General features: G+C 40.9%; 3 protein-coding genes across 6 annotated transcripts in view; 2 read left to right on the top strand and 1 right to left on the bottom strand.

Moving 5' to 3' along the window:
- Positions 1–282, bottom strand: part of LOC5511648 (tetratricopeptide repeat protein 12) — a 59,125-nt gene extending 58,843 nt beyond the window's left edge. For all 3 annotated transcript variants that reach the window (XM_048732600.1, XM_048732601.1, XM_048732602.1), the window contains exon 1: positions 145–282. In XM_048732600.1, coding sequence (XP_048588557.1) covers positions 145–229 — 85 coding nt within the window. In that variant the 5' untranslated portion in view covers positions 230–282. The remainder of the gene's footprint in view (positions 1–144) is intronic.
- Positions 283–621: 339 nt separating this feature from the next.
- On the top strand, positions 622–8,646 carry LOC5511685 (DDB1- and CUL4-associated factor 8). 2 transcript variants are annotated; one of them, XM_001631974.3, is made up of 14 exons: positions 622–1,035; positions 1,156–1,215; positions 2,189–2,269; positions 2,637–2,731; positions 3,214–3,324; positions 3,428–3,455; positions 3,726–3,776; positions 4,265–4,322; positions 4,480–4,534; positions 4,869–4,921; positions 5,307–5,437; positions 5,844–5,963; positions 6,151–6,258; positions 7,194–8,646. In XM_001631974.3, the coding sequence occupies exons 1-14, from the start codon at positions 622–624 to the stop codon at positions 7,317–7,319; spliced, it is 1,491 nt and encodes a 496-aa protein (XP_001632024.3). In that variant the 3' UTR covers positions 7,320–8,646. The 2 variants fall into 2 exon arrangements, with proteins under 2 accessions (XP_001632024.3, XP_032236869.2); XM_032380978.2 differs by having other exon boundaries at positions 4,262–4,322.
- Positions 8,647–10,038: 1,392 nt separating this feature from the next.
- LOC5511654 (protein O-mannosyl-transferase TMTC4) lies at positions 10,039–19,731 on the top strand. The gene is made up of 11 exons (XM_048732599.1): positions 10,039–10,281; positions 11,768–12,460; positions 13,486–13,823; positions 14,271–14,425; positions 15,117–15,383; positions 16,265–16,477; positions 16,831–16,930; positions 17,185–17,399; positions 18,090–18,221; positions 19,034–19,120; positions 19,413–19,731. Exons 1-11 carry the CDS (start codon positions 10,094–10,096, stop codon positions 19,677–19,679), a joined length of 2,655 nt encoding a protein of 884 aa, XP_048588556.1. The 5' UTR covers positions 10,039–10,093; the 3' UTR covers positions 19,680–19,731.
- Positions 19,732–19,779: the final 48 nt, after the last annotated feature.

The raw sequence follows: 19,779 nt of genomic DNA, 5'->3' as shown, positions 1-19,779 counted from the left end.
ATTGATTATTTCCATAACAACAAATATAACTTAAAGCATAAAAAAAATGAATACGAAGAGAAACCCAACAATGTTGATCTTCAAATATATCAACCATCTGTTGCATTTACAAGTCTCTTATCCAGACTATTCAATACTTCTTACCTATCTCGTCAACTTTGCTCAGAAAACTTTTGATGTCATCGTCTCCCTCTGTTTTGCCCGCCATATTTTGCTTGAATCTGTCCATACAATGTCACTCAGTCGATTATTGTTCGGTAGAGGTTTATTTAAAGCCGAGTATCTTCCGATATCTATCCGAGTAGCATTTACATTAAACTAAAACATTGTAAACAAAATCATGCGCAACATCTTTACAGATGTCAACGCAAATTTTATTTTGATATCTAAGAATCGTTGATAAGGAAATCTCAATACATGATTTAAGTGATCGATAATAATTCGTGTAGCATTCGTATGTCACATGTGTCGAGTGCGCCTTTCGTTCGACTCTTGTGTTTTGATCTCGACTTCGGTCTTGTGTGGAAGTTGTTCGCGCAAGAAGAAAAAAATATTCATGTCTATGGAACTGATATACCACGAATTACAAGGCCTGACTTGAGCCTTTGAGGGTTAGCAGCGATGGCTGAGGACAAGGGTCAAAATCCACAATGCAAAAACAACAAGACAAACAGTCATTTTACAACGGGTTCGAAGAACAGAGAAAGAGATGTCGCAAATTCCAACATGGCCGCTACTGCAGGAAGCAAAAGAAAAGACTGGCCTGTCATCCCTAGCCTGTTTGCTCGTCAACAAGGACTGTTATCTCCTGGTTATTTCACTAAAAGAGCCTCAGGTTCCACTGGACTTGTGCAAAGACTGAAACTTCATAGCAATCTAAAGTATCACGATGGCTGTGTCAATACTCTGCACTATAGCCCAACAGGGGAACTGTTAGCTTCTGGTAGTGACGATCTTGATATAGTCATATGGGATTGGGCCAAGAAAAAGAAAGTTCTTCACTATGAGAGTGGTCACGCCAGTAATGTTTTCCAGGTTTGTTAATTATCCAATTTTTAATTTTATTTAAGTACATCGCAAACCCGCTGTTTTCCCCTTCACTTTCTCTTAGTAGAAGACTGGTTTTAAGTATATATGTTCTGATTTTTGCTCTAGGCGAAGTTTATGCCATTTTCGAGTGAGTCAACCCTCGTCAGCTGTGCAAGAGATGGCCAGGTATTATTATTTTGGAATATCGATTATTTATTTTCTCAATGTATTGTTTATCTGGATCCGTTTATCTTAATTGGGTGACTTTTTCGTTGTGTTTTGTTATGACGTGCGCAGTATTATAAACGAAGGATATATTTTATTTTTTGTCATTTTACATCGTGTTTTATCCCTTTGCCTCCAGATACGTATATTTCGTCTAAAGTGCTTGTATTTTGTTTGTTTTTGTTTTACATTGAGTTCAGTTATTGATTTTAGTCACGTTCGAAATATTTACAAGTTAGACATAATCTGATAAGTAACTATGACAACTGTGACAGCTCCCTACTGTATCTGCCAGGAGTACCTTGTTGATGGTCATGTTGCCAGGAAATTTTCCTAATTTGCACCATGAACCAGCTAGGTTAGAAGAAATGGTATAGATCAGTTAGTCTGATTGTCATCAAGTAAGTAACAGTACAAGAGGGGCGGTTCCTAATTTGCACCATGAACCAGCTAGGTTAGAAGAAATGGTATAGATCAGTTAGTCTGATTGTCTTCAAGTAAGTGACAGAATAAGAGGGGTGGTTCAATAGTGCCACCCCTTTAAGCGAAATGATGCCTGTCATTTGGAACATACAAATGGGGCTTGGAGAACCTTAGTATATAGTTTTGGTTGTTTTATAAATATTCTAGGGCATGTAACCCACCATATTCCGAACTTGCGTCAAACCACAGCTGGCAGATTTATAATTATGATGCTATATTCCTGCAGACACCCAGCATAGTTAATAACCAAAAATAAGCACAGCAAGTGTGTCTGTCTGTGTCCATCCTTTCCCCTGTCTCTTCATCTGACTTTCTGTCAGTTTGCCTATCTACTGTCCATCCATCTGCTTTCTGTCTGGTCTGTTTGTCCTCTGTTTGACTGCCTGATGTCAATCCATCCTCTGACTGTCGTCAAGATAGATTTTGCTCTCATTTCTTTGGGTATTTTTAGGTAAGAGTCGGATTCCTGTCCTCAACTGGCACATCTAAAGGCACCAAGAAGTTGTCTCAGCATCGGGGAGCAGCACATAAGGTAACAGGCACGTACACAGGGGGGTGCGCAGGATGTCCCCCCCCCCTTGGCAGCCAAAAAGTGGGTCATCTCTTATTTAGGAATCTTCAAATACTATATGATAATTAGGACTCCGCCCCCCCCCCCCCCCCCTCTCAGCCAATCCTGTGTATGCACCTGGGTAAACTAGAGAAAAATGTACTGGTGATAATACAGTATAACAAATTGCTACACGATTACAGAGAACAAGGGAAGGGCTCAGCTCTTGATTTATAGGCACTTCCCTTTGGGTCATTGATATTTAAAATAAATAATACATAAAATGCAAAACCATGTAAGCTGTTGTTCTTCTGGTAGACACTAAAAGCAACTGTGTCTCTTTTGTTAGTTAAGCATAGAGCCAGGATCACCATGGACATTCTTTACGTGTGGTGAGGATGGTGTGGTTTTCCAGGTCGATCTCAGGGAGGACAAGGCACACAAGTAAGTTCTAGGAGATATGCACCTAGGGAGTGCACCGTGTGCGCATCGACACCTTCTGGCTGCCGAATAGTGGGTTATTTTTTATGGAAGGATCCTGAAATACTGACAGTTTAAAAACCTTTAGTCGGGGCACTGAATTACTAGAGAGTAGTTACAATATTGTCATGTTGAATGTAAAGGCTGTTGTAGATGTCGAGTATTGTGTTCTTTAAAGACACATTATTGACTCTTGTGCAATACACCATGCCATGGCCACCAATTCATTTTTTTAGAAAGTTAACCAAATTAGCATTCAAGAACAATTTTGATATACGTGAACTTCATAAAGAAGTGCTCTATAATATTGTAAGGGAAGCTTATAACAATTTTTCTTGCATCCTCATTCATTTACTCAGCAAAATTGTCAAGGTGGCTGTGCTGCGTCACACTGTAATGGATTTCTTGATCTTTGATTATTTCATCATGTCTTGAACTCTCCACAGACTGTTTTGCTGCAGAGCATCTGAACACAAGAAAGTCCCTTTATACACCATCTATGTCAACCCTTCAAACATCAATGAGTTTGCAGTAGGAGGAAGGGACCAGTTTGCACGGTATGTGCACAGCTACAAATACTGTAAGATGAATAACCAGATTCATATTGGCCTTTTATTGATCATTCTGACCAATCTTGAATATTTACCATCTGAATTGCAGGATTTATGACAGAAGGAAGCTACCAGAGGTACAGATTGTATATAGTATCCCCCTTCCACAGTACTTATGCCGCCTCTTTTCCACTTGATTTTTAAATCTCAACACATGGTACAATGGTCATATTTGACAGTTTTAGGAAGTACAACTTTAATTAGTGTGCAAGACAATTACTATCTGATTCACGCAATTCTATTCACACTACTCTAACAAACCAGCGTGGCAAAGAAATGCTTTGTGTGTTTTATAATGAGTCCCTACCACCCTTTATCTGTGTGTTAATTGGATGATTTGTACTCAGGATAGCAAGGTTAATGCAGAACCTGTGAAACAGTACTGTCCACACCATCTGGTGAGTTTGATTGGCCTCATTTGGTAGCAGTGGGACACATAAGGGGGTTCTCGTCTTATCCACCAGTGTGGTCTTAAAGACCAGTTTTGAGTACAACTATGCCAGCCGAATCAATGCACTGAAGACACAGGAATAAACTGGGAGCCTTTGTTTGAGATAAAAGTAGTGCAAATCAAAGCAAATACAGAGGCTTGTAAATTGTTAACAATTATCTATTACTATATTTACAGGTCTGTAACCATCATTTTAAGTAGGGAAGTCTGTTTACCTATTCAGCACACCTTATTTTCTTGCATGCATTTTGTCCTAGCTCCAAGGTGTACCTAGTTTCCTTTAAGTTCTTTAAATATTTTTAAATATAATTCTGTTAATTATTAAAAATAACCAATTTATTCCAGTTATCATATGTAAATGGTTATTTCTTTTTGGTTTTGGTTGATGTTATGTATTCTTGCTGTTATGTACAGTATCCTTTTTTTTTGCAGCAGGACGGCAATGACTTTTTTGCCAACATCACCTGTCTGGTCTATTCCCATGATGGTTCAGGTGAGGTATCAAGATATAGTGATCTTTGAATTTGTTAAAGAAATAGAACCAGTTCCATGTTAGAAGTCATTGGCTCATTTGAAAAACTTGTGAAATTTGCTGTAGATGAATTCAAACATATTTTATTTAAGTCGAACATATTTTATTTCTTTATCAGAGCTTCTTGTTAGTTACAATGATGAAGATATCTACTTGTTTGACTCATACTCAAGGTAAGGATGAGATTCATGGCACCACCCCTTGTACTTTATACACCAATTTCAAATAAGGTTGCCCCAAGTGTAGTAGTAACCTGCGGTGGTTCATGGGTAGCGTACAGCATAAAAAAGTAAACAGCTGAGTCCTTGATCTGAAAGCTATATGAACGTTCATAAGAATGTACTGTAAACAAGAATTCTACACTTTTTGAAACCCGATTTGTATTTTATTTACATTTATTTGCTTATTTAGCTGATACCGCAATACTGCGGGTTACAATACAAAGATTCTCCGAGGGCACCTTTGGTGTATTCCTTAGTCTGCTTATGTTGTATGGTATTTTCTTAGTTCAGGAGCAGAGTTTGTGAAGCAGTACAAGGGTCACCGTAACAATGCAACAGGTAGAACACATGGGGCAATGCATATATTTGAACCTCGTATAACCAATTGCATGTAAATACTGTATTTCTTTATCTACTTTGCCTTGTCAGTGCCCTATTACAATTGTATCAATTTTTCAACATGTATACTATTTGCATGCAATAAATTGTTTTTGATGTTGTTACATTGTGGGTGTGGCAAAACCCATTTCCCCCTCCCCCACCCTATGCATGTATACTAAAAATGTCATGTATCATGCCATCACATTATCACATTGTTAAGTGTGAAATGTCTCTTAGCTTTACCCCTCGCATGCAACTCATTGTCTTCGGCAATATTACATACAATGGACCCCATATCGCATTGTAATATTCTTGTTTTTTTTTTTGGTTTGTTTTTTTTCAGTCAAGGGAGTGAACTTTTATGGCCCAGAGAGTGAGTTTGTAGTGAGTGGTAGTGACTGTGGACATGTCTTTCTCTGGGATAAGCAGACTGAGGAAATAGTCAACTTCCTGGATGCAGATGCTACAGGCGTGGTGGGTGCCTTAATTGCTTTAATTGAGTGATCCATGATACATTTTACTCATGCTACCATTCTTACCATTCTTACAGTAGCATCAATTCTAAATTGTTGGCAGCTAAGCCGATGGATTGAGTGTTCCGAAAACCCTGCAACAACTGCCTGCAGAAAGGCTACCTTTTTCACTTCTTATACAAGGCGACCATTGGCGTTTGAAGTTTTTTTCTGAATATTTCTAGGTCTTTTAAAAAGGTGCTGCATTTTAAGGCACTTTAGTTACATTATGACAACCTTACAGTACTTATTGTGGTTGCCTTGAAGGTCAAGACATGGACTCTGATAATCCTGGAAACCAGAAACAGCCTGCCAGAAATAAGCATGATTCTACTGGTTGTAATGCACCCTCTTTTTTCCAATTGAAGGTTAACTGCCTAGAGCCCCACCCAAGTGCACCTGTGCTAGCGACCAGTGGGTTGGACCATGACGTAAAGATATGGGTACCACTTGAGCCATCGCCAACTGTCCTAGATGGGCTGGATAAGGTACATGAATATTCACACAGGGTTACAGACTTATCTTGCAGTATGTCATGTGCAATCAGGATGCCAGTAGTTTATTGACAAAACTGTACTTAGCCAATCAGCATGGCAAAGAAATGCTCCAACTTAACTGCTGGGCATGTTGATAATCCAAAGGTGTTGATGGTTTCTGCTCGATATCTCTTTCCAGCTTATGGAAAAGAATACGAGTGACCGTGACGATGACCGTTCTCGCCCTCACGATCCCATCAGCGAACACCTGCTTTACCTCATGATGCATCACATGCAAAGAAGAAGGGTAAGACCCTTGCGTGACCCATGATCTGACTTGCGTGACACAAGACGGGTAAGACCCTTGCGTGACCATTGTCTGACTTGTGTGACGTAAGAAAGCATTTAAGACCTTTGCGTGACCATTGATCTTACGAGCGTGACGCAAGAAGACAGGTAATACCTTGCGTGACAATTGATCTTACAAGCGTAAGAAGATTGGCTCTGAACTAACCAAATGAGCTTCACTAACCCACCAAGGCAAGTCGGGGTCTTCCTTGTGTTAAAGTTCGTGTCAGTCAGAACTTATTCTCGCTTGTACATAATTAAGTAACTTTCTTTAAACTTTGTACTGGTGGCCACGATAGCGCGCGTCGCACTAAAATTCCTTTGGAGTTTCCTAAAAATACAGTGGAACCTGGATTTTACGATAACCTCGATTTTACGATGGCCTTCCTTTCTCCCGGCGAAAATACAGTGGAATATATGAGAAATTACCCCGATCTAACGATATTGGATACAATAATATTCTTGATTTTATGATACAGCTCTTTCTCCCAAGCGTAATTTTGACCTCGATACAACGATATTGCTGATTGTGTCTATCAACAAAGAGAGAAAAACTCGAGACGCCACACACGTACAGTCCAGTTAATCGATTGTTTTACTTGACAGATTTACGGTACAGATTAAGATCTTACAGAGAGTAACTGTACAGTCTTACACAGACTAAAGTTACAATGCTATTTTGTAAAAGTTGTTTATAAACCAGACCTCGCTACAACGGCGTTTTCGATGGAATTTTTTAAATCATAAAAATCGGGGACCTCTTTGCAACGGTACCTCGATTTTACGATGTATTTTCTTTCTCCCGAGCCATATCGTAAAATCCAGGTTCCACTGTACAGACTAAAAAACAATATCGACATTCACAATGATCATTGACTTTCACATTCTTTCCAGCGATCACGAGCAGCTGATAATGACAGCGACAATGATGAGGACTCCAGTGAAGAAGAAGAGGATGATGACGACGATGAAGACGACGATGGACAGTTTTCTGGGCGTGTCCAGTGTAGTCCCTCGTAGTCAAGACTACGCCCTCAACCCCACGAAGATATGGTCATGTCCCTTGTAGGCTTAAAGTATGGAATCAGACCGTGTGGACTTGAGTATGCCTTAATATGGTCATATTCCCATGTAACAAGGACTAGCTCACTCTAACCATGGTGCATTAATTTTGGCAGCCATTTTAATGGCAGCGAAGTTAAAATATTAGTCCAATTTTTAAGCAACTGTTGCTTGTAATTGTTAAGACTAATAGTAGAAATTCCCATCGAATAGTTCATTTTTTTTTACCTAATGAAAAAAACATGCAATGCGTTCTTGGTATATTTAGATTGTCCCCTTAAAATATAAAGATGTTATCAGGAGAGGTCTTGAATTTGCCTTTTGTTTGCTCCTGGTCATAACTGGTCAATGGTCACTTACATGTAGCTCATGTAGGATAGTGAGGCTATAGGTTTGTCGTAGGAAGAATAGATGCAAAATTAGCTTGCGAAACTAATGGTCGTGAAAGGTAGAATGGGAATCATAGGCATAATATTCGTGGTGTAAATAGCACAGAGTTAATATAATATGTTTATACGTAGGATTGGAAAGAGGGTTTGCTTTTATTTTGACAGCCGTTAGCAAATTAGAACGAACTAATTCAATAACTGTAAAGAATAGGTCCTTGGCCTTTCTCAAAAGGCGACTCGCGAAGTTGTAAACCGACATAGTAGAACACGAGACTGTTGCTTTAGATCATTATGTCTATTACCTTTTACTTCCTCTTTAGCCCCTTCCCCTTCCTTAATATAGAAAAGACCTGTAAAAATTGACCCAAAATGGCCTATTCTCCACTAACCACACTTGCACTCACTACACACACTCCAGCCTACACAATTCGACGCGCGCTACCGTGGCCACCTCGACAGTTCAATGAGATAAGGTCAAAAGAGAAATGTGCTGTCTGATTGACACGGACTTTACCAGCCAATCAGCGAGGCAAAGACGGAGTGCTTCCAGTTTATGGAGTTCGTACCACATTTGTATTCTTGGGTTGCAGTCACGGCCAAGGTAGCGTGCGTCACATGAAAGAAATCTTGCTGGGAGAATACTATAGATACTAACAATAAAGTAATTAGGAGTTTTGATTTGCTGTTTCGTGTAAGTGATAAATGAACGGGATAGATGTGTAATGGCTGTGTTAGCCATAAAGATTGTGGGGTACAAGATTGATACCCCCCCCGAATCATACCATCTAAAGTTGCGTATAGGTTTAGTTATTGCGTATGAAATTAAGCCTCCGGATCCAAGATTTCTGGAAGCTTTGTAAATAATTGAATAAAACTGTTGAAGGTATTATATTGCTAAGTCCATAGCATTTGTTCTGTTTGCTTTACTAAAAATGCCATATATAACTGGGTCGTAGCCAGCGTGAGGCACTAACCTCAGTAAAATTTTGATGTTTAGTGTTTCACAATTGAAAAGTATGAGATAAAACACCTGCTTTTGTTTCGATTTTGCCTACAGGCCGGCATAACATCGCTTTTTATTTTTTATGTTCTTTGTATTTTCTCTTTTGTGGGATGTATGTGTGTGAGCAAGGATATACTAGGAAATGTTTGATTTGGCAATATTTTGCAAATTTCTTGGCATCGAAAATGACCGCCAAATAGAATGCATCGTGGGATAGCTTAGTCTCCCGTACAGCCTTAGTGGTTTCATGCTAAGCACGGGCTGTAGGACAGCAGCGCTGGAGACTAGGTATTGCTCAGCTGGCTCCAGTAAAACAATAAAGATCAAACACTGAGACTGCCCATTAATCATTTCTAGAATAGTGTTCTTTTTTTCGTTTCATGTTGGCGAAGGGAAAAAGATAACGCATGTTCTAGAATAGCTATTTTAAGTTCTTACCTGAGAAAACAAACATGAACAACTTAAGAAACCTTGCTGTTAAACAAAAGAAGGGGTCTTGTGGCGTCCTTTGTTCTAGTACACTTCCGTTAAAGACTATATTACGGTGGCCGGACATACACGCAAGACAAGTTGTTGTTTGGAGGCATCTTTATATCTGTGAGTCCCGTGTTATTAGTTTCTCTACATGTGAGTTCTGCTAAATTCAGGACGGTGTGATTTAACTCCTTAGTCTTCTAGTTTGGTAATAGCGCATAGTCGTTTAATTGGATACGCGTTTTTCCCAAACTACATTTTTTTTTTTAATTCCGGGATATCACAACACGATTTCGGCTATAATACAAACTCGGGCTGTTAGGCATATACACAACAGTAAAAAGTCGTAAGTACTTGGTTTTTAAGATCAATTTTATCTCCTTCGCGTGGGAGGAGCGTTTTTGATCGGTAGAGTTAAAAAAAAGTTGAGTTTTCATTAAAAGTTAGAATAGAAATTCAAGCATGGTGTTATAAATAGTCCAGCATTCATAAAGTGAGAATATTTATTATTCAATATTTAAGGTTGTTTCTCTCAAAGCAATAAATTTGACACATTATTAATAACTTGGATATGGTTTGCTAAGAACGGTATGATATGCTGTCAGTATTACCGTGATTACGCTGCCACATCCTCAAAATTCCCGTCTATCACTTTCAACACAAACATTTCATATCAGCATACTAACCCCAGTGATAACATATGGCTTGTCCTTGTATATGGACCATTGATACGTTAAGGTAATTTGTTTCATTATACCCTATCAAAGCCATCGCTTGGTTGTCATAGCTACATTCCATGACAGGTGCTGAATGCGTTGACATCCCCTGTGTGTGAGCTGTTTTCACTGTAGATTCACAACACCGAAATGGCGCGCTCCAACTTCGCTCGCACCGTGATGCGATCTTCGCCGAGCTCATCTCAACTAGTTCCCTCACGTGTGACTAGAATAAAGCAGCTAGTAGCTGTGGTATCAACGCTCTGCTTTCTGAACTCACTACCGGGCGAGCTAGTGTTCGACGATCATGAGGTGATCGCGACAAATCTGGATGTGAGGTGAGGCGTTTGTATGTGTTTGATTGAGCGTATTTCGAGTGCACTGAAGTGACTATATTTGCCGTAAATATTTGTATAGATGGAAGTGAAATACAAAGGTTTTATTAGTGCGTTCTTAAGCCGTCCTTTAGGTATAACCAGTGCTTAAAATCCAAATATTGCATTATTATGCTACCTGCGGCTCTATTTTGTGGCTGAGCGAATTTAACGATAACGAAGCTTTAAATGCGCTCTTATAAACATTCTGTGATAACTTCTCCTATGCTTTGCGGAAAAAATATTTTGTAACATTGTGTAAATGGAGACGGGAGCACGAACAAACTGAAAAAATATTTAAGCATCTGCTTTGAAATTTTTTGGAACAGCTGTTTTGACTAGGCCATGGCATCTTAGCGTCAGAATTGCATTATTCAAGCACGAAGAAACCCCTTTTGAACTGTCTTTGTTCATTAAACCTGTTTGCGTATTCAATTGAACGGGAGTCACCATAACAATTGAAAGAATTCTAAAGTACAAATCACATTAGCGCTATTTGGATTCGCGTGCGCTCAAGCTCTAACAAGAACCTTTTTTTTTGTTATGTTTCGTAGCGTTGCATCTCTTGTTTTATAAATATTCAGGGTGTTTATATTAATTACTAAAAAGTCGATCGGCGGTTTGTGCGGGTGCTAACGTCCACTGAATATAGGACACTTCTCGCCTTCCAAACTTAATCATTATTTTCCTGCGCGCTTTCATTGTCTCCCAGTACAGCGCCTTTTATTTCCATATTTCAATAAAGTACATAAAAAAAGATGTCAAGTTAGATAAGACTATGATAGTTTACAATAACATAGATACTAATGTCATAGTTGTGAGAAGTTTCTCTATCTCCCCGGCGTATTTTATTTATTTTTTATTATTTTCTCGCCTCGACACTAAAGGCGGAAGTACTGTCTATTGTTTTCCCTGCTATTGGCGTACATAATGAGCTTGACTATCCCTGAATCTTTTTCGCTTGGGATGCTTTCGCTTTAATTTTTTAGCAATGTCACCTATTTTCTTGCCGTAAAACTTTTCGTATAATTTGAAAATCCCGATGCAAAAAAGCGAAATCTTACAGGCCAAAGATGGCTCCTTTTGTAGACTAATAAGAAGGTGGTGCAAAGCAATTAGAATATTCTTTGTCTTGTGCTTAGCCATGCGAGGCGTTCCCAGCGTTACATGCACGGTAATTAACCCTTTCTTGACTTTCGCGAACTTTTTATTCCCCGCACAATGCAAATATTACTTACGTATCATTTAAATGCATTTGCATTAAATACGGTTTATGGATAATACGACGTTTGACTTAGCCTTAGTGTTTCTTTGCGCGTAGCATTTGCCTTATACAAATAAATAAATGAATACTGTATGTAATAGGAAAACCCTAGCCGCTGTCGCGCCAGTGAGGGGAGAGTTGCGTTACTCCAGACCAGCGTGACATATTTATATTCTCTCACTCCAGGCCTCACTCTTCACTCACGTCTATTTTTCGCAATGACTTCTGGGGCGAGCCGCTTGACAGCAACCATTCCCACAAGTCCTATCGGCCCGCCACCATCCTCACCTTCCGGTTGAACTACCTCATTCACGGGCTTCAGCCACTTGGCTATCACGTGGTCAACGTCGGGATGCACGTGGCCGTCTCCGTGCTGTTCGTCTCCGCATGTGACGTCATCTTTCAGGGGCTGACGTCATCTGATTCTGCGACGCTATTGGCTGGACTGATATTCGCCATTCATCCTATACATACGGAAGCGGTGGCGAATGTCACTGGACGGGCTGATGTGCAATGCGCGTTATTTTATCTCCTCTCGTTTTTATCTTTCACTAAATGTGTTCAGCCTTCAAGAACTTCTAATAGCCCATCTAAGAAATCACCAGGGAACATACGAGCTCCCCACCCCTCCCTACACGGGAGTTCGAGGACGAACCCTTCCCTACATGACGGGTGTCGTCCTGCCTCTTACTCGAAGCCATGGATGGCCGCCTGCTTGTTGTTTACAGTTGTCGCTTTACTTAGTAAGGAGCAAGGAGTCACTGTGTTAGCCATTTGTGTTATCTATGACGTCATATATGTATGTAATGTTACCATGGGAACTGTCAAAGAGCTGATGTTTTGTACAGAGCGACATAAGTCTTCACATACAAATAAACGGTAAGTACTGTTCGTTCAACCGGTTTTTAATTTTCTTAAAATTTGCATTTAAGTGTTATCGTTCGTTTAAATGTTTTAAGTTTTATTATATTTCGCATTAAATTGTTCTAGAACGATAATTGTAGAAGAAAGGCCTGGTGTATCAGCACGCTTATGGTTTTAGAGGGCTAGGTCGCCTTAAGGTCGTCTTGAGAGTCGTGGAGATAGAGAGTGCTCTTTCCCCACGCGATGGGATAGAGTAGGTCCCTTAGGTACCGTTCATCATTCAATACGGGACTTGCGCTAAGAGATCACGTGACCTTTTGGGTGGAAAATTCAAAACAAACTTATCAAAATAAAAAAAAATAAAAAATGACTGCGCCCGTTACACCAGAGAACGACGAAGAAAAAAATCTTTAAATGAAAAACTAAACCCTTTCTGAAAAAAAAAAATTCTGGTTTATTTTCGTAAGCGTTCATATCAAAATTTGGGTGTCCTTCATACCCACTCGGCCGACCTCTTGGGAGCCTGGGTCTAAGGGCTTTTCGAGATCAGTGAGAAAAAAGATTTGACCAAGCAATCAAGGTTTTCTAACAAATTTTGGCCGCAAGTCTCAAATTGACATGAATCAGCATATTTTCACCATGTTTTCAGGAGATCAGGGAACGGGAAAACTGTAGCTCCTCTAAATATGGGCATCTATGCCCATATAAGGCAACACATACGAAGGGCACTATATGTGGGAAATATGTTTGATATGGAATAAGTTGCTGTTTTTGGCTGTTATTTTGCCGCTAAAAGGCTGAGTGCGCGCTAGCTTGCCATCCGAACAGTCACGTGATCTCTTATTAGGGTAGAGGCGGAGCGAGGTGAAAATTATACAAATCTTCTTTCTTTAAGGTCCACCCTACTGATAATCAAACCCCCCCTTTCTTTCTTTAACCCCCCTCCCCCCCTCTCTCCCTTGTCCAATAAACACCCTCCCCCGTCTGAATATTGAAAATCTATCATATAGTGGTTTAAAAATCACTTACTGTCGTTTCAGGTGGTTACCGAAGTGGTTCAGATCTCTGGTGGAGCGCGTAATCATTATTTCTGCCTTCTGCATTATTTTATTATACATCCGTATCGTAATAATAGGGGGTGGTCTACCTACCTCGTTTGTAGAGTCCGATAACCCGACCTACTTCCATCCGGACAAGTGGACGCGTGTCCGGACATACTCGTTTATTCTAGCAAAGAACGCCTGGTTTTTAATGGTGCCTAGTTCTCTGTGCTACGACTGGTCAATGGATAGTATTCCACGTGTGGAATCCATGTGGGATGAGCGTAACTTGATAAGCTTTGGGTTTTTGTCGTCATTGATGGCTTTTACGCTTCTAGGTAAGAAAATCAATTATGAATCTTGTTTTTTTTTCATTTCGAATAAAAATAACGATGCACTTTGTTGCACGAAAAGAGTTTTTTAGCTTTCGTCTCGCCATTCAGATGTTTTTAGACCAACAGATCGTCAATTCGCACTATTTTTTACACATGGTTTTTTGTAGCAGCCTTCAACCAAGCAGTGCAGCCGGTCCGCGTTAGTCGCTAAACGATTCAGCCCCCCACAAAAAGACAAACATGGACTGGCTACAACGGAGACTTTTACTAAAACGAAAAAGCAAGATATTTACACTATTTTCACCATTACACTATTACACCATTTTTCAGTGTCGTCGTTTCGACGTTGCTGTGAGCTGCTTTCGCGATGCCGGGGCACTATTTCCTATTTAGACTTTTGAAGTTCTACTAATTCGAATCTCAGCACTCATATCCTGTTTGCTTGTTCAGCTCTAAGGTTATACCATTATACCGACGAGGCCAAGACGTCTGATGCCGATTCCAATGTGGCAAATGGAGAGACACAAGCAAAACATGACTTTAATAAAAACACTACCAAAACAGCAGAACAAACTCAATCAGTAGAAGAGAAGACGGTAAAGAGAGTAAGATATTGTACACACCCATGCACCTTCTTGTGTATTGGTTCGTTTTTTATAACGTCATCTACGTCATCTGTTATTCATGTCTCCTATCGTCCCCGACCTGACCTTAAAACAATAATGCAAATTCTATATCTTCACTTCACTCAGTTACTGTATTTTGCTTTCACGAGCAGCAACCTTCAGGTCTTACCTTTCGAGCTTGCTTGATTCGTCGTTCTTCATACTTGAAGCTAATCGCCACTCATCGCTAATAGTGCTAATAGAATAAGAAAATAAGGGAAATAGCAAGGCAATGTAACTTCCCATATTAAAAACACCACTCTCTCTATCCATTTAACTTGTCAAACAGGTTTGACAAAACAGGCTTGACTCAAGGTTTTTGTAGCTTTTCCCTCTCGCCTAAATTCTCTTAAGCTATAATGAACGGGCAGACCCCACCCGTTCTACCGCTTGCTTTCTTTCTATTTCAAGCAACTCTTGCAGACAGTCTCTGTGATCGACGATTAATGGAAATATAAGCCCTCTCGCATTCTCTCTCATTTGGCTCTGCGCTTGCTACGCAGGCTTCACTCAGAATGATACCTTTTGCTTCTAGCTATCCGCCATCGCCCACAATCCCGTTCGCCTTAGATACCCTCCCTTCCCTTTACTTGTTACACAGGCTATACTCATCTGTCTTTCATATTTATAGCTATCCGCCATCGCCTACAGTCGTAACGGCCGCATCGTGCTATTCGGCCTCGTCATGGTCGTCGTGCCGTTCCTACCCGCGTCGAACCTGTTCGTGCCCGTTGGTTTCGTGATCGCAGAGAGAGTGCTATACATCCCTAGCATGGGGTACTGTGTCCTGCTGTCCCTCGGGATACGGGTAACCTGTGGGATCATGGAATCTGCTTCTAAAGATGAGGAGGAAACAAATGGTGCTGTGAGTTCTAATAAGCAAGAGCTAAAAATCAAGGTATGGATGTTATAATCATTAATATTATCTTACAAGAACGAGCGAAAATGCTCGGACGGACCCGCCTTCACATACCCAAAGTGAAGGGTGAGCCCCGCCGCGAGAGGATAGGCGCAAATAAGCTCCTAGTAACGCCCAGTAATTTTGAAATTTATAACCCCAGGAGCGCAAGGATTAGAGTTCGGATTAGCAAAGCTCATATTGCGCGCTTCTCACGACCCAGAGGAGACATGCACGTTCAGTTGTTAAGACGTCAGGCCCGTACCCAGGGGGAGGGGGGTGCAGAGGGTGCGAACGCACTCCCCACAACGGCCGAAAGTCCACATTTGGTTCTCAATAGACGTGCTATTATTTGTAGTTTGTAGACAAAACTCAAAATCATAAGCCAGATCACCCTATGGTATGTAGGCAAATTCGACAAAAAACGTCCCGTAGAGACACTATAAAAAGGCATAAAAAAATCCCTTTTTGTTCTTTCGGGGGTGGTTAGATTTTTATATGAGAACCCCCTCCCCTACCCCCCCCCCCCCCCCCTTCCCGGAAAAATTAGGTCCACTTTTTCGGATTTCGCACCCCCCCCCCCCCCCCCCCCCCCAAGGAAAATCCTGGACATGCACTAAGCTTCCCTTCCGTTTACTTGAAGAAGGCCAGTCATGCCGCCATTTTATGCTCCCGCTCAATGCCGAGTCACACAAAGAATCCATTTCCATCGGCTAATTCAAGCAAGTAACCCAGATCTTCAATCAAATATCGTCAATAACGTACCAGACACCATTTGTAGATTGTTATTTTCATGTTTCCTTGCTAATAAATCGCTGTATTTTCAATTAAAAAAAACAACAAAGGAGTGGTTGATCGACATTCTTTAATTTACTTTGCAGAAGAGCTCATCACATGAAGGCTCCACACTATCTTTTCGACTTAACTGGCTCGGCCAAGTACTTGTTTACACCCTTCTACTGACTTTCGCGGCAAAGACCGTCCATCGTAATAGCGAGTGGTACGATACAGGAACACTGGCTGCCTCTGGACTTAGGGTTAACCCAGAAAACGCCAAGATACACTTGACGATGGGCAACTACTTCGCAAAGAAGGTGAAAGAAGCACGGAAACACACCTGCATGCAGATACAAATATATTTGTAGATCCAATATACCTTTGCTATACATGTTTGATATGTTGGTGACACCCTCATTTGGGCCTCCCCCCCCCCCCCCCCTTTGAAGTCATGCAATTAAACCGGATCTACGTACGCCCTTTCAAAAACTATTGCTCGTTTATCGTGGTTCTGGCACTGATTTGCATTTTTTTATTTGGGAGAAGCGCGTAGTCAATGACAATTTTGGGCCGGTTTTGATATGCTAGGCTGACGCGCTATTTCCAAACGGGCGAAGGAATTGTGGCAGGTTGCGTAACAACTTGAAACTGAAAACTTTGTAATCATTAGGGTCTTCTTCTCTGTGAGAAGTTCTACCGTCAATCAATAAAACTTCGGCCGCATTACGTCACAGCTTGGGTCAACCTCGGTTTGGTGCTTGTCAACACAGGTAACCCGCCTGGAGTCATTCCTTTTAAGCAAAAACAGTGATCGTCCATTAGAAACCTGTTGAGAAACGCAATCAACCAATTAGTAAATGTATAAATATAAACGGTATACCACACCTTTGTTTTTAACAGTTTTAAGAAACTTAGATGCTCTCGGCAGTATGGAATACCTGTAACTTGATTTTTGGATGTTTGAGTTTTACTGTAAATAGAATATGGTGTCCGGGCTAACAGCGTGGACTGCCTGTGTTTTCAGATCGCGAGAAAGAGGCTGAGTCAGCCTATAACATCGCTTTGTCCCTGAAACCGAACAGCGCCGACGCGAACACAAACATGGCGCATTTGCTCCGCGTGACGAACCGCCACATGGAGGCGATAGAACAGTACAAGAAAGCCATCTCCCTCCGACCCAGCGACCCCATGCTGCACTTTCAATACGGCAATGTGCTGGAGAAACTGGGACTGAATAAGGTAATTGCGAGGAGGGGCGTGGTGTATAGTCGTATTGGTATCATATGGAAAAAGCATAGTATTTGCAGATTCCTTAAAAAGAAATGACCTACTTTTTCTCCGCCAAGGGGGGTGCGCATCCCCCTGGGAGGGGAGGGAAAGTTAAAGGATGCAAGAAGGGGAGGCGTAGAGGTGGGCTGGGTCTAAGAGGGTAAGAGCGGGAGGGTCGGAGTAAGGGAAAGTGAAGATAAAATAAGGGAGGACGAGGTCGGGCAGGGCAGGGGTAAAGGGGGAAGGGATTCAGAGGAGGAAGGGTGAGGGTCGTAGCAGTGGAGGTGTTATGGGATGATGGGGGAGGGCTAGGATTCTCTGTAATTTTCTTCTTCAAAATACATCCCTTACATCCAATACTAATCACATAGTGCTCTTTCCTAGGAGGCTTTTGAGAGTATTTTTCTCGCGTCCAAAAAAGTTTATTTTGCTCCCCAAAATATAGCATTGCTACCGGCCGCAACACCCTGTAATCTCATCCATTTATTGTATTCCTCGCTTACTGGTCTGCAAAACTACCATGTAAAGGGCGTTTCTAACCTCTGAACCTCGCCACACATTTGCCTCTCATAGAGATTGTCTAAATATCTGGTTAAGCTCAGACGTAAAGACAGGTACGTACGGCCCTGCATGTAATCTGCCTTTATGTCCGTTTGTTAGGAGGCTATGGAGAGCTACATAAGGACCACGGCTATAGTACCAACGGATGGTAGACCTTACCTTGCTATAGGGCGCATGCTCGGACATCCGCTGATCAAGAATGCTCATCCATCAGAAAAGTCCATGAGAAGGGTTTGTCATGACTACTATATTATATGAAACTGCCGTTTTTAAGGTCTCTCAAACCCCAAAAACTGCGATTTCATTTGCACGTGCGTTCGCCGATTACTAATATTATTTTTTTAACTTCAGAATTTGCAAACTAGAGGCGTTGGTGATTATGTTCGCCAAAGACCAGATCTGTTGCACGTTTTGAAGGGGCTACTAAAAACGGATTTTAATTTGAACGTAATTTTGCCAAAAATTACCCGCGGGAGGCCGTAAATTGAACCCAATTTTGCCGGTATCTTGTGTATTTTAGCCTTATCTCACCCCCATTTTTAAGCCCCATTAACACTAACAATTTTTAGTTGACAATTCGTATGTGACAATTTTTATTTGCTAGTGTAAGTGGCAATTATAGTTGCTCAAAAGCTATCAGGTTTGCTTTTTCTCAGAAATTTAAAATTGTCACTCATGAAAAATTGCTAGTGTAGATGCCAACAAATATAGTTGTCAACTAAAAATTTTTAGTTTAGATGGGGCTTTAGGTTTTTAAAAGTCTCTAGCTATCCTGAGCATTACCCTCGTGAAATAAGATGCGTTTTTTACGCGCAACCCGAATATCGAATGCAGATGTTTCTATTGGAAACTCTGTTTTATTGTATTTTTATTGTAACTTTATTTGTGGAAACTTTGTATGCGACCGAATAACCCCAAGGCCTTGGCCGTTCTAAAAACTACTTATCTTGCATTCAATATCGGAAATAAGTAAAGCAAACCAGTTTATTTAAATCTAAAGAAATTATACTGAATATTCATTCTTTTCTTGCTTTTAATGCAAGGCGATACACTACCTACGAACCGGCCTTGGTCTGTCCCCGGATGAACATTCGTCAAGGATGCTTCTAGCTATGTTGCTATTGAAATCGGTGAGTTTGTTCTTATGTACTGACAGATTCCTGCTTGGCTTGACTTTTTGAGTGTCTCTCGCTAAGGTATATGTTCACTTAGGACTAAATACAGTGCCTCTGTTGAATGCTAATTGTCCGCAAATACCAACAAGACCATGAAGAATTCACAGGTTTTTGCAAGGGGATTCTCTTTATTATACGCTTGGAATTTGTCCAAAACCGAGCACTGTATTTATGCGCACTGACTAGTGGTCATAGTAGAATTCGAAAGTAGACTATTGTTTTTCTTGATTTTCTCTTTTTTTCTCAGAATGAAATAGACGACGCGAGGGTTGAACTGCTGCAGATTCTGACTCAGGATGATAAGAACATGGAAGCGGAGTATCTCCTCGGGCTGATCCTAGAGAGACAGGGAAAGCGACTAGAGGCCATGAAGCTGTACATGGACGTGATACGGAAAGACACAAGCCACGTGAGGGCACTGGAGGGCATACAGAGGCTCACAGAGGACCATCGATCCAAGTCATCAGAAGACCATATGGGCTTGAAGGTAGAGCAGGGATCAAGACAAAAGTAACGTCGATCTGACACAAGAAAACGGGTAGAAATAAAAGATACATGATTCCAAACCATGGTGGTGACTAAATTCTCCAGAAATGGCCAAAATCTAGCCAATT

Source organism: Nematostella vectensis, chromosome 9 (assembly GCF_932526225.1).
Source record: "Nematostella vectensis chromosome 9, jaNemVect1.1, whole genome shotgun sequence".
NCBI classification, from domain to species: Eukaryota; Metazoa; Cnidaria; class Anthozoa; order Actiniaria; family Edwardsiidae; genus Nematostella; species Nematostella vectensis.
Note: the sequence above shows the minus strand (reverse complement) of the source record. Positions and strands in the feature narration are given on the sequence as shown.

Coding starts and splice junctions, on each gene's coding strand:
- LOC5511685 (XM_032380978.2), top strand. CDS start 622: ATGGCTGAGGACAAGGGTCAAAATCCACAATGCAAAAACAACAAGACA. Junction 1,216..2,188: donor GCTGTGCAAGAGATGGCCAG/GTATTATTATTT, acceptor GGGTATTTTTAG/GTAAGAGTCGGATTCCTGTC. Junction 5,438..5,843: donor ATGCAGATGCTACAGGCGTG/GTGGGTGCCTTA, acceptor TTCCAATTGAAG/GTTAACTGCCTAGAGCCCCA.
- LOC5511654 (XM_048732599.1), top strand. CDS start 10,094: ATGGCGCGCTCCAACTTCGCTCGCACCGTGATGCGATCTTCGCCGAGC. Junction 13,824..14,270: donor GATGGCTTTTACGCTTCTAG/GTAAGAAAATCA, acceptor TTGCTTGTTCAG/CTCTAAGGTTATACCATTAT. Junction 16,931..17,184: donor TTTGGTGCTTGTCAACACAG/GTAACCCGCCTG, acceptor CTGTGTTTTCAG/ATCGCGAGAAAGAGGCTGAG.